Source organism: Hypoxylon fragiforme, assembly GCF_022984875.1.
Source record: "Hypoxylon fragiforme strain CBS 206.31 chromosome Unknown GGS25scaffold_9, whole genome shotgun sequence".
Lineage (NCBI taxonomy): Eukaryota > Fungi > Ascomycota > Sordariomycetes > Xylariales > Hypoxylaceae > Hypoxylon > Hypoxylon fragiforme.
In genome coordinates, this window is record NW_026054764.1 from 86,761 (window position 1) to 103,111 (window position 16,351).

The 16,351-nt window shown below is 48.3% G+C and overlaps 5 protein-coding genes across 5 annotated transcripts; 2 read left to right on the forward strand and 3 right to left on the reverse strand.

Annotated features, from left to right (window-relative positions):
* Window positions 1-1,286: 1,286 nt before the first annotated feature.
* GGS25DRAFT_525073 (uncharacterized protein) lies at window positions 1,287-3,845 on the forward strand (the record flags this gene model as incomplete). The annotated part of the gene is made up of 7 exons (XM_049264720.1): window positions 1,287-1,402; window positions 1,460-1,673; window positions 1,733-1,831; window positions 1,883-2,008; window positions 2,067-2,220; window positions 2,288-2,711; window positions 2,783-3,845. The coding sequence occupies 7 exons, from the start codon at window positions 1,287-1,289 to the stop codon at window positions 3,843-3,845; spliced, it is 2,196 nt and encodes a 731-aa protein (XP_049112699.1).
* Window positions 3,846-5,324: 1,479 nt separating this feature from the next.
* GGS25DRAFT_434939 (B-cell receptor-associated 31-like protein) lies at window positions 5,325-6,478 on the reverse strand. Its single transcript, XM_049258688.1, has 3 exons — window positions 6,069-6,478; window positions 5,837-5,989; window positions 5,325-5,752 (listed from the first exon to the last, which is right to left on the reverse strand). Exons 1-3 carry the CDS (start codon window positions 6,197-6,199, stop codon window positions 5,377-5,379), a joined length of 660 nt encoding a protein of 219 aa, XP_049112700.1. The 5' UTR covers window positions 6,200-6,478; the 3' UTR covers window positions 5,325-5,376.
* Window positions 6,479-6,723: 245 nt separating this feature from the next.
* On the reverse strand, window positions 6,724-9,934 carry GGS25DRAFT_505489 (FMN-linked oxidoreductase). The gene is made up of 4 exons (XM_049262239.1): window positions 9,398-9,934; window positions 7,440-9,335; window positions 6,899-7,369; window positions 6,724-6,821 (listed from the first exon to the last, which is right to left on the reverse strand). The coding sequence occupies exons 1-3, from the start codon at window positions 9,634-9,636 to the stop codon at window positions 7,282-7,284; spliced, it is 2,223 nt and encodes a 740-aa protein (XP_049112701.1). The 5' UTR covers window positions 9,637-9,934; the 3' UTR covers window positions 6,724-6,821; window positions 6,899-7,281.
* Window positions 9,935-9,985: 51 nt separating this feature from the next.
* GGS25DRAFT_505492 (galactose oxidase) lies at window positions 9,986-12,511 on the forward strand. Its single transcript, XM_049262240.1, has 2 exons — window positions 9,986-10,131; window positions 10,536-12,511. The coding sequence occupies exon 2, from the start codon at window positions 10,736-10,738 to the stop codon at window positions 12,299-12,301; it is 1,566 nt and encodes a 521-aa protein (XP_049112702.1). The 5' UTR covers window positions 9,986-10,131; window positions 10,536-10,735; the 3' UTR covers window positions 12,302-12,511.
* A 630-nt stretch (window positions 12,512-13,141) lies between these two features.
* On the reverse strand, window positions 13,142-14,441 carry GGS25DRAFT_435040 (uncharacterized protein). Its single transcript, XM_049258689.1, has one exon. The coding sequence runs from the start codon at window positions 14,071-14,073 to the stop codon at window positions 13,378-13,380; it is 696 nt and encodes a 231-aa protein (XP_049112703.1). The 5' UTR covers window positions 14,074-14,441; the 3' UTR covers window positions 13,142-13,377.
* Between the last annotated feature and the right edge of the window lie 1,910 nt (window positions 14,442-16,351).

A 16,351-nucleotide genomic window follows, 5' to 3' on the forward strand; every position in this document is an offset into this window, starting at 1 on the left:
GTCCATGGCAACGATCCGCCCGTGGCTGTAAGCGCCGAAGCCCCTGTCTAACCCCCTGCCGCCCACCCTCCGATCCTCTCCCTTACTGTCTTTTTACTCGCCAGAAAGTTGCGAAGGGACAAAGACGCGCATCTGCAGGCTATGCGAATGGACTAGCTGTGAAGAGGGCGGCAGCAAACCCAGACAAGCCATCTCTAACAGCAATTCAACCATCGGCTTCTGCCCGAAGCTATCATCAGTCAAGGCAAGACAAGACATACATAGGACACACACACACACACAGAGAGAGAGAGAGAGAGAGGAGAGAGAGAGACAGAAGAGCCTCCGTGCCACCACATAACTACTACTTACCTAGTAATAGTTACCTACTACCTACTTTAGTCAGTCAAACAGTGGAAACAGGATTCCCGCTCTGATCATCATCCAACCCAACTTCTCAATTTCAGCCACGATATCATATCCTTTATACCTACTTTCCCATATCTCACTATACCACTGTTGTACCCCCATCAATAATTTTATCATCTCGATCTTCCAGTTCCACCTCAGAGTATATCGCTAGGGCAGCTAGCTGCATTATAGGACCCTAGCATGCTCTCGGCCGATGAGCTACATATCTGTTATTCCTTTCGGGTCCTGGTGGAGCTTCTCTGACTTTCTCTGACGAATATCAAGCCGACGTCCTTTTTTTTTTCTTTCCTCAGCCCCTCTCCCGGCAGGACGATTGAACCAACCTGGCCCACCATCTTCTACCTATCCGTCCAGTCAGGTCAACTTTACTTTTGCGAAAGAACGATAGTATACCTACGTGTTGACCCCATCCTTACCCTGTACTTTTTATATGCGGATCTTTCTTCTTAGAGGGTTTCTTAATTGGTAGTATCTAGTCTGTTGGAGCATTGCTACTGTAAGTTGGTGCAAATTGGGTAGAATAAGGACCGCGGTCGTTCGAAACTTCGCACCGCCATTCCCGCAGTGTCGTTTGGGTCAGATAGAGCTAGCTCTCTTACACATACATACACAAAAAAACGCCTTCCACCTCCACTCCATCTCAGCCGTTGTCAGGATCCCAAGCCCGGCCCAATCCGCGACCTCTGGACGTGGTATACATACTACACGTGCCCGCGTGCTTATAAGCGCGGCATCCCGTCTATCTAAAGCGCCTAGAGCCGCCAGACAATAGAAAGGAGCCGAGCCGCCATCAAGCGCATTCCAGCCAATTACTTACATTCTTACTTATCTACCTCGTGGCCGATCGATATTGATCTTTGCTATCCGAACTAATCATGGCCCTGGAAGGTCCATTGAGATCATCCACCGGAAGTGCTTTCTCGTCTCCCATGGACATGTCTATATCGTCGCCAGAGTCTACCTCTGCTCCTCGTTCGCAGTTCCGCCCAATGTCGGTTGCTTATCTCCCTCAAGTTGATGAATTGGCGAATGCTGATAGAGAGTACAGGTCTACTAGCGCCTTGGAGTCTGGTTCCTTTCGACCGACGCTGGCAGCTAGCCGGCCACTGTCGAGCAACAATTATCTCCTGAGCCCAGTCGACATGGTTGGCCCCTCACCAGTCACATCTATCGGGACCGAAGTGACGGAGATCGACGACGAAGAATATGATGAGGTTCGGTCTCAGCCCAACGACAAGAGCCCCGATCATCATCATCCTCAGGTTGGTGACTTATGATAGCGAGAGATACATGAGTCGTAGCAATGCTAATCTAAAGCCAGATGCCGAGTATCAGCACGAACATTTCCGATCAAATACGGCAGTCAACGGCTGAGGGCATAGTATCAGTCATACATGCCCCAAAAGGCTTTCAAAGTTGGGTAAGTTGTAGAGCTTTCTTGTAGCTTTTCCGCATCCGCTCATCGTCATAGTCGGCCGCCGACAGCTCCCCGAGGCAGTCAGACTCGGTCCGAACTTCGTCGCCCAAGTCTTCCTCCCCTGTGCCCGCGTCCGAAGATACTGCCGTATCTCCCCCTCCACCTGACCGAGTATCAAAGGTAAGATAGCAAAAGCTCGTAGAACGTAGTCGATACGCCAAAAACTCACATAATACAGGTTAAATTCCCCGATTTACCAACGCCACATCTGAGGACAAATATCAAGCCAGTCAAGTATAGTATCGACAGCGCTACACCCAGGGCACAGACCTTGCAAGAGATACTAGGCGATTCGCCAAAAGCACGCCCTAGGAGCGCCAGTAGTCTCGAACGTCAGTGTAAATAGCAATCCACAAACTGCCCCGTGTTAAAGCTAACTCGGATCTTTTTTTGTCACAGTGATCCCCGAATCGAAGGAATCAGAAACAGATGGGGAGCCGGACCTGGACAGCTATGATGATGAGGAGGAATACGGCACGCCTATTCGAGAGAAGAAAGGCGATGATGTGGAAATCACGTCTCTCAAGGCGGCTCTACAAGAATGCTGGACTCTATGCAACACATTGGCCAATCTCAGTACACACCACCGGGAGAGAGTGTTCAGCACGTCGGGAACCCCTGACGGGTACGAAAAAGCTTGGAAGTGCTGTTGGGAATTATGCCGGCGTCTATATGACAACCGTGAAGATACTGAGGACTCTTTTAACGTGCGCCAAAACCTAGATCTGTGCCGAGATTTTTGCCAGGCCCTGTTCGACGTACGGGATCGCAGCGATGAAGTGGCAGATTCTATTTTGCGAGTGAGCTTCGAGCTGAATAATCAGTAAGTTGAATGAGCATGATGGCTTTTTATTCATAAAAGGCACTATATTAGGTATGCTAACGATTTGGTAGTTTATATAGCGCACAGGACAGTCGAAATCTCCCAGAGGCTTTCCGTGAACGAACACTGGACTTCTATATCACGTTGTGCCACCGACTCATGAAGCAGCGCGGCGAGCTAGGCGAAGAGACAGACTCACTCCTATCCGCGTGTTGGTCGCTGGCGGAGATGCTATTCAGTCTGCAGCAGAACAAGAGAAACGGCAAGGCAGCAGATGAACGACTCCTCGGCTCGGCCGTTCAAGCGTGTTGGGAGCTCTGCGACATGTTCAGGGCAGGATGGACGCAAGTCCGGCCAGACAGGGGCACTCCACGCCCAGGCCAGGCCGGCTTCCTCTCGTATGGTAATCGAGATTGGGATGCAGGGGAGATGGCGGACGGTCGAGAGAGTAGGACTTCGAGCCGCTCAAAGCCAAGTAGTCTAAAAAATCCTTCTCACGGGGGAACAAAACCGTCACGAAACTACCCACCAGTACCCGAGACACCCTGCACCGAGTTTGAGGATACGCCAGTTTCCCCGGATACCGAGTCCCCCAGCATGCCCAACATCCTAGTGCTAGGAACCGACAGCAACCGAGGCGGCCGGTGGTCCAGCAGCGCCTCGAACCTATCAAGCTATTCGCAAAGCAGCCAGCGGACATCGAGCACGGCGACCACGACAGCGACGACGAGCGAAGAATCCAACATCACGCGCATCAAGATGCTGGTCCTCAAAGCGGCCATGAACCTCGGGTTCTCGCGGGACAGTGCATCGGACGGGCATCACAGCAGCGCCGCTGCCTCGCTACCGACCTTCGTCAAGTCGCTGCCCACGGGATCCTTCGGCTCGCTCCCCTCGCAGGCGGCGCTGCTGCAGAACTACAAGAACCTCGTCGTGACCGATTCGTCTTTTAGGCAAGCCTCGTCCCTACCCAAGTCCGGGAAGCGCGTTTACGCCACCGATGTAGCGAAGAGCGTGGGATGGATGATGCATCGCTCCGGCCAATACGGGTACCTGCGCGACTTGTTCAAGTTCGTTTTCGGCTTTCAAGTCGAGGATGCTGATAACATGAGGACCGTCACCATTGCCGTCTGAACATATTTCAGGAGACTGCCCCCCACCCTCCACCCGCTGGCCTGACAGGCATGCATGGGGCCGTTTTTATATATCGGTCTCGGTGTATGAAGAAAGGAAAACTATCCATGAATGGAAGAAATGATTTTTTTTATAACGTACTATTATATACCCCCGGTGGAAAAAGAAAGAAGAAGGATGGTTGGAAAGGATTGCAAAATTTCGCTCTCATGACTTGTTACGAATCCATCTTCATCTCCATATACTACCTACTATTACTACTACTACTCCTACAACTAGATACCTACCTACCTAAGTATATACTTAGTAGGTACAGACAGACTACCTCATCATCATCAACAACAACATAAACATTTATAGGGGAGGTTCAAACTATCTTTCTTGTTCATTTTACTCGTTCTTCATTCATGCTAATGTTTTATTGCTCATTGCTTACCAACCCATCTACCATCTACCCGTCTCTTTTAAAAAGAAAACTTCAGCTTGGTTGAGTTCGAGGTTCGAGTTCGTCGTTGTCGTTGTCGTTGTGCCCTCGCTTTGAAGATACCCCTCCTCTTGTTTGCTTGCCTGTTTATTTTCATCCTCTATCCTCCCCCCTTTCTCTTTTATTACTTTACTTGGGAATGATGCACGGTTGTTCGGTTAATCCCTTGGTTATATGACGGGTACTTAGGAGTTTCGCTTGCTTTCTTCGGTAGCCTTGTGGACGAAATCTGAAATATGAGTATAAAAATGAGCAAGAGAATGGGGGTGTGACGGAGTGAGGGACAAGAGAGATGGAAGTGGAATGAAAGGGAGAGGAGACCAAGAGAGGGGAATACTATCAACTATGCACCGATTAAGTCCACGTATAACCTACTTATTACTTACCTAGGTACTTATCAAGGTAGGAACCTAGGCGAGCCAGTCTACATCAACTATCTAGTATTACTTTACTTAACGGTGTCTTACACTATAGTATTTTTCACACGTGATAGTACCTATAGAGCCTCTTTCTTCATACCGTTTTCCTGCCTACTTGCAGGTCCAAGTCAAAGGTACCTATAGAGAGACTTACTAGGTAACACGTACGGGTCATTCTCACCATGTGTACATGTACATGTATCTATCAAAACATTGGCACAATGATGAACGAAGTGTCTGCAAGTTAATCAGAACGTTCTCATCCTAATTCAGCACAGCATAGAAACTCATGAAAGCTGAAAGGCCCATTAGTCCATGTCACAGAAAGCAGAGATGGGAAATCACAAATAGTTATAGCCGTCCATTCGTTCATCTGCTTATGCTTAGGTAGAAAAATAGCATCCAGTTTCTTAATAATGCCAGATGTCCTGTATTCATATCCTTGCCCTTTCCTTATGACGCCGTCTCAAGTCGATCGATTAGGCCGCCCAGAATCTAATATACGAATTGCACGCCTATCCTAGTATGTTGAAAATTCCCATACCCTAAGCACACCTCGATTCCTCACGGTAGTATATTTCGTCGCTCGGCTCGAGCCTTGTAGCGGTGTACGGACAATAGACAAGACCTATTTATCCTTACGGGTACCGGCAGGGGGCTGTGTCTCGCCGTACTTCTCGCAGAGATCGTGGTATTCGCGAGAAAGTCCCTCGGCTTGTTTCTTAAGTGCCTCGATATCGCGATCTTTCTTCTCAAGGTCGAGTCTCAGACGGGCGATCTCACCGGGCTTACCAGCCGTAGCCAACTTCTCGGCATCCTTGGTCTTGCGGTCTGTTCCTTCGTACTGCTTGACCTTCTCTTCGAGGCGGAGCACTTCGAGAATCATCGTGTAGGTGCGGTTGAGGATTAGAGACAGGAATAAAGTGAAACCGCAGAGATACATGTTGCGCTGGCTGTAAAATTTGCGGGCTTGGACTTCAAGGCGCTCGTGACCCATAACCGCTCTGTGATTTTGAAATGGTTAGCAGGTTAGGCTTATTTTAGTAATTGGGAGTTAGACAGGAGGATAATTGGAAGGGGAAACATACGCCGTGCCCTGTTTTGAATCAGTAGCGGCAGCTAGCTCGAGTTGTACACGGTAGACGCGGTTAACGCTGTCGAGGAACAGGATGAGGATGAACACGAAAGTGATCTTAAGCCAATACTGTAATTTGGCTATCACCGGATTTTCCGAGAGGAATCTGCAGTTCGCACATGTTAGTTAGTCCACTACTCTATAAGAAAAAAAAAGGTAAAGAAAAGAACTCATCGTGCACGTACGTGAACATCTTGCGGCGAACCGTAAATGGCATCGGAACAACCAGTAGCATGAAGAGAGACATCTCGGCTACTAGGAGCACGAAGACCTGATTATCTATCATTAGCAAATCCATCATAGTAATCATGGCCATAATTTCGACAGATCTTCTCGGTAGATCTGATGAAATTAGGTCGAAAGGAATGATTGAGACTTACGAGAGTATAATAAAGCGTCATTTTGACGGGTTGCTGAGGTGAAAGTGCTCTTTCTTGCTCGTGTTTATTGCTCGTGCTGGTGGAAGAGTCGGAAGCACTGTGGTGTGGTTGGTGGTGCAGGAACAGCAAGAGTGCCTAAATGCGTTGTCAAGGGAGAATTGGTGATTTCAAGACGTCTGAGCCGTCTTGAATTATGCAAAGTGAATTGTCGTATATAGGATACGATAAAGTGAATGATTTAATTCTTGATTCTTGCTTTTTCGGGGTGGTTTACCCTTTCTTCAATTTGGCTTTGAAGTTGTAACAAAGCTGAAAATTGAAGATTGTCTGAAAAGTTGTTAAGTGGTAAGAAATGTGGCCTTGTCCGCTGTGCAGTGTGTAGTGTGCAGTGTGCAGTGTGCAGTGTCGTTACCTGACCTGGCTGAGCTCGTTTACTGGCTGGCGGGGCTTACAAGGGTAGCTTGGAAGTCAACTACGTCAGTTTTCCGTAAGGAAATGACGTTGCAGTTATCTGTTGCATTAGGTAAGGCACAATTCAAACTGTACAATAATTTACTACTACTAGTACCTAGTAATTAGTATGTAACTACATCTATCAATACAGTAAAAGTTACATTTTGAATCTATTTACTCACATGCACCATTATCATCTTGAACCTCATCATATTCTATTCCCATTGCTTGCAAATAAAGCAAATTATCAACTGATAACGATAATAGAACGAATGAATATCAAGTCAATTTGAGTCATTTTATACGCATCCATACGAAGTACTCTGCCGAGTGTACTACACATGTATTGCTCATATTGATGGCTACCTAGGTACCTAATCCTACTAACCTAACCTAAGGCAATCTGGCCTATTAATACGAAGCCACCGGCCGCGTGTACAGCCGCCACTAAGTCATGTAATCTTTCTATTTTCCCTACCACCTTTGTATGTGGGTACCAAGATAGGTATTCAGCCTTTTAGCTGGCCTGGCCACAGTAGGTATAGTCATTCTAGAGATAGAAGGACTATCCCTCGGCCTCGATCTCGTAACTATTGGACTTATGCTTGGGCTGGAACTTGAAGCTCGGGTGTGCGGGTCCAAGAAACATTTCACTGCCGTTTTCATCAGTATTAGAACGAATACGGGATAAGGGGAAGAGATAGTAAGAAGCGAATTACATACCTAATCTTAATCCAGTCCATGTAATTATCACTGGCAAGAAGAGTTTCGAGATCATCTCGTCCTCTATATCGTGGTGGCCGGTCGTTGAGGCTAGGAGGCATGTGTTCCAGGATGCCCAACGGGACGTAGCGATGCGTGAAGCTTAACCACTCTAACAAGAATCGCCTTGTAAACCCAAGACCTAGCTCGTCCGAACCCCAAGCTTCCAATCCATAGCGTACGAACTTCTCTATGTATCCCAACCGCTCCGATGCCGACTTGTCCAAATACTGGCCTTTTTCAATCTCCTCGAAAATCCACGGCTTCACCATAGCGCCTCTCGCGATCATAACTGTATCTACCTTGGCGTTGTCGATATGGTCAAAGTAGTCAACGTGCGAGTAGCAATCGCCGTTTCCAATGAAGTAAACCTTCTCGTCGGCAGTGTTTGCTTGAGTACTGGCATCTGCTGCCATAGCAGTGTCAGTTAATTTGTCCTTCTTGTCCTTGTAGGACTTGATCAGGGCCGCGCATTCGGCAATATAAGACCAATCCGCACTCCTCGTATACCGTTGCTGTCTACTGCGTCCATGTAACGTGATGGCTGCGCAACCCGGCGCTCCCAGCCTTTCTCGCATGTCAATGCCTCCGAAGGCAAGCCTCTCAATAAGCCTATCTGCTGTCGGTTTTCCGTCTCGTACACCCATTCGCAGCTTAGCTGTGATGGGCACATCCCCAGAAACAACATTCATGCCTCTGACTATCTTTTCCAGTTTGCTAGGGGTGTCAAGGAGCGCAGATCCGGCCCCCGACTGATAGACGAGATCGATGGGACAGCCGCAGTTTAGATCTACCACTCGAAGATGTGGGAGGAATCGAGTGAGGACCTCTGTCGCCTTCATCGCTACCCACGGTTGGTTCCCCGAAATCTGCACACCGAATTTGAGGTCCTTCGCGTTATCATAGCCTTTCACAGTCGAATTACTCTCAGGCGTGTATCGAGGGGACACCGTTTCGGATTCGTGGGCCTTCATAAGTGCCCATTCGCCTTTCTGTCCTTGCACCAGGGGCATTCCCATGGCCATCTCTGAATACGTAACCTGAGCTCCTAGTTCAACACATAGACGTCGGAATGGTAGGTTGCCTTGTGTAGTTAGGGGTGCTAGGACTGGTGTCTCTTTCCCAAAGTAAATCCTCCTCTTCTCCGATGGCTTGAGGGGCGGGTCCACGAACTGAGCTCTGTGGTCTTCTGCATCAACTCCATTTTCACGGTCTTCCTCCTGCTTTTTCGTCCTGTGATAGACCTTTCTTGCAAGTTCCGTATCCTTTTCTAGCCATTTAATATAAGGTTCGGATTTGTCGAAAACTACCTTCCTTCTCGCCAAGTCCCATTTAATATCGGAAGATACAGCGTTGACAATGCCTGGTCGTTGATCAGGGTCGTCTTCAGTTTCCGTAGAATCGGAACTTTGAAGGAGAATAAGCTCCTTGCGTCCATCTTCTCGGTCGACCTCCTTAGAATGGCTCTTAACAAATCGACACTTCCATCCAGAGGTGCATCTACCGTAGTTTTCGAAGATGGGACACTTGCCGTTGAGAGTGTCCAAGTCCTCACGCCGACCCTCTTTGAGATACTTGCGCAGATCATGACAGAGGTTACACCTTTCGCCGTATTTACACGATTTAGGCGAGAATTCATTGGTGTAGGTTACGCTGTTGCATAGGCGGAGTGCATCCTCAAAATGGCCATAGCTGCGATTTTGGTTTTGACCGCTTTGCTTCTTCCGGTTCTTTCCTTTCTTCCCACCGTTATCCCGAGCATCAGGCTTAGCATTGGGGGGGTCGTTTGTTGCAATGGAACCCTCTGCTGCGTCATCATCAATCACCTTGTCCCGAGGCTCAAGAGAGATGAGGTATCTAGCGACGCCGGTTAGTCTAAACAGTACATGGTGGTCCTGCTATCAAGCATCCAAACTTACTCAGCCTTCACGGGCGCAACACCGCGAACTCTCCGATCCGGTTGAGCTTGTTGAGTTTCCTCCTTCTTCATCTCATCATGGTCAAGCTTGACTCTCTTAGAAGCAGGACCATCGGCCTCAATGGTATCTAGTGAGCCTTGACCATTCGTATCGCCATTAATAGCATGCTTGGATGGTATTTCTGGACCAACCATGGCATCGACAACCTTACTGCCTTGGGCAAGCTTAGTGTCCGTCATTTGAGTACTTCAGTACCTATTAATGGCAATTGACAGATTTATTTTGGGAGATGAAGGTGGGTTATGTCATTTTTCATATGTTTCTAAGAAAAAGTTTCTTGCTTCAAGTATTTTACTACTAGTAGTAGTAGTGATCAATAATAATACTAGGTATATGTAGATACACAGTACATGGTATGTACCTATCGTGTGTATAAGTTTGATATTGAATATTACATAATAAGTAGAATAAGTAGAGACACAGCTAACGGCTAAAGCGGGGATCGACGTGGGATTGGTCAAGTTTCAAAGTTTGATATTGCACCGTAGTACCAAGGGAACCTGAGTACTTAAGTACTTCGTACATTTTATAAAAAAAGAGATCCGAACCTTGTCAAACCGAACCGTCCATCTACGACCTCCCAGTGCCTACTATCCAGGCCTCATTCTCTTTCTGGAAAGGTGCACACACACACGCACGAACACACACAAGTTTCATACAGGGGGGCAAATGAGGTGAGGGATGAACCCGTCTGTCCGTCTGCTCGACAAGCTTATTATCTAGTGCCTTTCTACCTTGCCATCATTATTAGTTATACCTACCTAGGTATCTACTACTCTAGCATACAAACCAAACTTCTACCCAAGAACAACATCCTTTCTCTATTTTCATACCCATCGTCTTAGTACTTTGACTACTAAGTACTTACCTGCCCTAGTACGATCTATATTACATATATCCTCCAAAGACATCGTCAGACTTGAAACCATTACCCCCCCTTTTACTTCCAAGTTCCTACCCCATGTTTTGAATACCTACCCACCTATCTCACCTACCTATCCAAGTCATCTCCGTGCTGGTGCCCTTGCGCAACCTAGCTAAGTACTTACCTAGGCAGCTATTGACAGCTATTTGACAGCTATTGATTACCGAGAGACTACCCGGGGTTAGGCGAACTAGGTATTTTTGGCGACTGTCCTTGTGACGTACACATAACAGACAGGTCACAATTCAGTAAAAAAAAAAAAAAAAATAAAGACCCAAAAAAGACGATAGTATTTTTTGAATGTGGAACGTGGGCAATGTTCGACAAACCTCGGGCTCACTGCTGACAATACAATGGCCGACAACTCGCGGTCGCCAACCGCATCTAGCAACAAATCGAGGACCGTTCGATCCCAGAAGATTGCCTCGCCTTCTACCGATGGCTCCGACGTAAACGAGGCTTCAGACCGAGTTAACCCTCCTGGCCGAAGCCATACCCCAGGCCATCTTGCATCTAAAAGTCAGGGCAGCTCTGCAGCAAACAGACGCAAACCCTCAGAGCCCTCAATACGAGCACGTTCGCAATCCGTCGTTGCCAAGTCCGCCTTCGCTCCACCTCCGCCGCCGCCAACTCAGACACCTATACCTACTCTTACGCTTCGACGCCATGGGGATTACAATAACCCCGTTCCAACAGATCCGCAGGCCGGATCAGCCTCTAACCAAGATGCCGATGCGCGTCGCCCCGCAACTATGCGCTCTACTTCCGCCATAGCGGGTCGCACCACCACCCTCAGTTCAGCCTCGGGGGGAGGGCCTCGTAAGTCGTCTGCCCCTCCGCGGCCGCGGGGACCCCACGTCCCCTTTCCACCCTTACAAGACCCAAAGACCGCACCCGATGTGCCCGCCGCGCCATCGTCTGGCATGTACTGGTCGCGAGCGCCTGTATCTGGGGCATCCCACACGCCACTTCGCGCACATACCACGACGCTGTTAGGGAGCAACGTGTATGTATTTGGGGGCTGCGACTCGCGCGCCTGTTTCAATGAGCTGTACGTCTTAGATGCAGACTCGTTTCATTGGAGCAGTCCGCACGTATCTGGCGACATCCCTGTGCCCCTGCGCGCTATGACATGTACAGCTGTGGGTAAGAAGTTGGTGGTTTTTGGGGGTGGCGATGGCCCCGCCTACTACAACGACGTGTATGTGCTAGATACGGTCAACTTCCGATGGCACCGGCCGCGAATCGTGGGAGACCGAGTGCCAAGCGCACGGCGGGCGCACACCGCTTGCTTGTACAAGAATGGTATTTACATGTTTGGCGGCGGCGACGGGGTGCGCGCTCTCAATGACATCTGGCGGCTGGACGTGACGGATGTTCATAAAATGAGCTGGAAGCTGGTATCAGGACCCTCGGCACCATCAAGTTCTGGAAGCGGTAGCACACCAGTCAAAGACACTAGTCGGCCCAAAGCGCGAGGTTATCATACAGCCAACATGGTAGGCAGCAAGTTGATCATCTACGGAGGTTCAGATGGCGGCGAGTGCTTTAACGACGTATGGGTGTACGACGTCGATACACACGTCTGGAAAACGGTGCTGATTCCGGTAACCTTCCGGCGGTTATCGCATACCTCAACTATCGTGGGCTCATATCTTTTCATCATTGGTGGACACGACGGTAACGAGTACTCGAACGACGTGCTTCTGCTCAACTTGGTCACTATGACCTGGGACAAACGAAAAGTCTATGGGCTACCGCCTAGCGGCCGCGGATACCACGGCACCATACTATACGACAGCCGACTCCTTGTGGTCGGTGGCTTTGATGGCAGTGAAGTTTTTAGCGATGTCTGGATTTTGGACCTGGCTGTTCATGCGTATTACTCGCAGATCAGCCATTTCAGTATCGAGGTCTAGCCTCACCCAGGGATGGACTCTTATCTAGGGATTATTATATTTATATCTAGGACAGACCATCTACATCTTACATGACTTATCTATATCTATCACGCACAAACTTTTGGACATAATGGAAGATAGCGGGAGGTTCATGTTGCTTTTTTTTTAAACAGCGTAATGACAGATACGGGACTTTCTAGGTGGAATGGAGGGAGGTGTTAAACGGGGGTACGGGGGGGTATAAAAGGGGGGCTGGCGGTGGTCGAAACGAAAGACGTGCGATATTCCGAAGGCATCTCAACCTTCAGCCGGCCATGTCAGGTTCACAGAATGACGAATGAAGTCTAGTAATTACTGATTATGCATGCGAGTCCTTGTACGTCTGTAATAGTATCTTATCTTATTAAAGTATTGCATCAAACGTTCTATCGTCACTAATAATGCCTACCAAACCTGTTCATCCTCCCCGTTCCCCCTCCCTTTTGACTTTAAGTTCCAAAGCAAACAAACCTTTTTCGGTTTGCCGTTCCAAATTCCCCACGCCCCTGAATTTTTTAAGCCTCGAGTGTAATATAAATAAACAGATGACAATAGAGGAAGAACACCCGTCCATGCTTAGATAATTGCTTTTTTTTTTTGGTTGTGCACCCAGGAGGTTGTGTATGTGAGACTTTGTACATGAAAGGAAGCGGGAAAAGTAAAGCAAAGGAGGGGGGAAAGGGAAAGGGAAAGGGAAAGGGAAACAGAAAAAATATGATGCTATCCGCAACAAATGCTAGTAACCTAACTCCCCGGGCAATGATGATGTAAGGAAAACATAACGTAGTACGTGTAGGTTAAAGGTAGGTAGGTAAGTAGGCCGCATCCAACACATTCGTGACCTTGTTATGCAGAAAAAATGCCCACCTCTCCCAAAAAGGAAAGGAAAACTCCAGCTACTCTCGGTCTATCTGTCTGTACGGCCTAGCAGCCCGACCTGCTCTCATTCGTCTTGGTATCCTTTTTTTCCTTCTCTGTCGAGAACTACCTGCGTAAGCACTTCTGTAGAACGTAGGTGTGAGTGGCAATGTATGGGGTATCAGAAAACGCGTCTATTACGAGCCGCCGTTTTTCTTGAGCCCGGCTAACCGCTTCTCCTCGGCGGCCACCATATCCTTCCACAGGTCCTGGCCCTCATACTCCTCCTTGTGGACGCGCATTTCGATGAGGTGCTTGTGCTCGGGGTCGTCGGGGTCGATGACCTTGATGGTCTCCCAGCGGCCCGTCCCGGAGCTCGCGTCGGCGGTCTCGAAGACGGCGCTAGCGATGAGGACGGCCAAGGTTAGACCCTGGGCGTAGACACGGGCCTGGACGAGCTTCTGGCTGCTGGATAGGTAGCGGTTGCGGCCGACGATGCCTAGCGAGACGGCCATGGCGGCGACCCAGGAGACGAAGACGATGGAGTAGCGGTTCTCGCGCCCCCAGGTGGTGAAGCGGTCCCAGGGGGTCTCCTGTTGTCGGATGAGCTCCTGTGTGCGCTGGGCGTCGTCGACGTAGAAGTTCATCGGGTTATTCCGTCGGTGGAACTCGTTCGAGTACCGCTCCGCGTTTATGATGGCGCCGAACGTCCCCGTTGACGTTACCAGGAAGGCTCGGAAGGGTACGGTGAGGGACCGGAAGGCGGGGTACCGCCGCGATCCGAGGAGCACACTTCCTAAACCCAGACCGAGACCTAAGGAACCACCGATGAGGCCGCCCCGGAGGACTTGGCTATAGTGCGCCTTCTCCTCTTCTTTCGAGATCACCTTCATGGCTACGGTAGTAACGCGCTTGTGTACTGTGTTGTGTTCTGTTTTGTTGTGCTGTGGGCGTATAGGTTATGGACGTGACAGATATTCGACGCTCGTAAGTCTGGGTATTGCGGTAATATATATTATGGCCTTTGTGACACCTCGAGTATCAAAGTCTTAATATGACTCGAATGTCTGAGAGGTCTCTAAGTACTAGGTAGAGAGAATACGAAGTCGATTACGGTAGTTGCGATTTGGTTTATGTGGGTAGGTAGATAAGTGTCGCAGGGCGTAGGTGGGTAGAATCGGTAGATAGGGAGGGTATTGGATGTATCGTCAGGTTGTCGCACACTGCCAAGTACTGCCTATATATGTTGAATTGTATAAATATGTAGATAAATATAAACAACCTCTGGAGTAGAATCGATATGTAGAACCACAGAGTTCATACACAAATTGTCACCTTCGGGATTCAATCCAAAGGCTGTTGCACTTAGTAACACCGCGTCAATTTGACGACGACTAATATTTTTTCACCTTTTTCGGTGATGGAGAAAATCGGAAGTTGGTACTAAGAATTAAAAATTACATGATGTAATCCACTGGTGGCATGGTGGCACGTTCAATTAGCGGTTCTGGTACGATGCAAATGGCTTACTGAGAACAAGCAAACCCCGAATTATTCCCGCAATTTTTATAGGAATCGTGGCTAGTGTTGGCCGGTTTTGGTTAGCAAGCCTAGACGATTTGAGAGTAAGTACGAGCAAGCCACACTTAAACCTCATCTGTGCACACTAGTACCTGTGTAGGGCAGACCTTTAATGCCCGCTTCTCGCCGTTTGCTCGATGTCACGCAAAGGTTAACGGAGCATCGGGGTTTGGGGGGATTGGGGGGTTTTGGCTTAGCTTATCATAAGCCTTACACGATCGCCTTTGGTAAAAGTTCGGAGTGTTCCGCCCACTTAACACCTTTGAAATAAATCATTCAATGTTCATTCATTCATTCATTCATTCATCCCACTCTCACCCACTCTCTGTCACCCACTCATCCGGTTGCTGATTCACCGTTTGAGACCATGCCGTTGTCTTGCCGTTATTATATGTATTTAACAACATAAAACGGGACTGTATCGGCATTGCAGCATAACCGCTGTCCCATTGCGTTTCATTCGGATCGACCAATTGGGGGTGTGATGGCCCAAAGAATATCCCGAAGAGTATCCCGGAATAGTGTTTGAACACAGTTGAACACATTGAACCCTTTAAATTCATGCAGAACTTGATACCTAACATGGCGTTTTAACATGGTGTTTGATACTGCTTGTCTGGGGGGTTCGGGTTGTGGGCTTGTAGGGCTTGTGGTGACTCAACCCTTTATAAACCCGGGATTGAATTTCTCATTTGTGAGAGGAGCAGAGGAGCAGAGGAACAAAGACCTCGGACCCTATCCGTTGAAGAGTTCCCATGAGTGCCCTTGAGTTCACACAAAAACACAAAAGTTCGGAACTGCCCTCCTCACCCAAAATAAAGTCATTAGGGGATCAGCATTCATATTATCGGAGGGTAAGCTCCATAACGACTGATCCATGCTGTATCACGTGCGACGATCAGCATCTTGGCGTCTTTTGAGGTTGTCAGCTCCGTCTTGAATGCGTTTAGGGTGTAATACCTAGTCAGCCAGGGCTGCATACGATGTACTATGTATTGTACCATATTACATAGTAGGTCTGTACGGCGCATAGTAACTAGTGTAGACGGAGAGGCGGGCAGGCAAACGCACAAGAAGCCCTGGCGCTGCCGACGCAGGCTCCATAGAGCTGCAACTCATCTACCAGGTTAGGTGTCTTAAGGCTCGCAGGGTCCGGTTCAGGTTAGTGTATTGATGACACAAAGAAATGGCAATGCCAAGGAACTAGGCCAAGGACCAACTGTTCTGGAAAGCTTCAAAGTTCCCTAGCGTTTCTATCTAAATATGATGTATCACATGCATGCCTGTATGGTAAGTTCCAAGTTGTCAGTTTGGAATATCTACAATGTTCACAGCTTGAATTCAACCATGAATTATAATTATCTAACCAACCGACCTATGTACTCACGATGTGCCCAATAGTAAATTACATTAGTTATCACAGCACTATTATATAATAATAGTACACCTCACTCAACTAGTATGGATATCATCCATAATAATAAAAATTGAGCTTGATAGTTACCGACTACGTGTTTACACTAACCACGTGGCGGGGACTGCTTCGCATGGATCAGATCTTAAGATCTAACAAACCACCAAATAAAAATA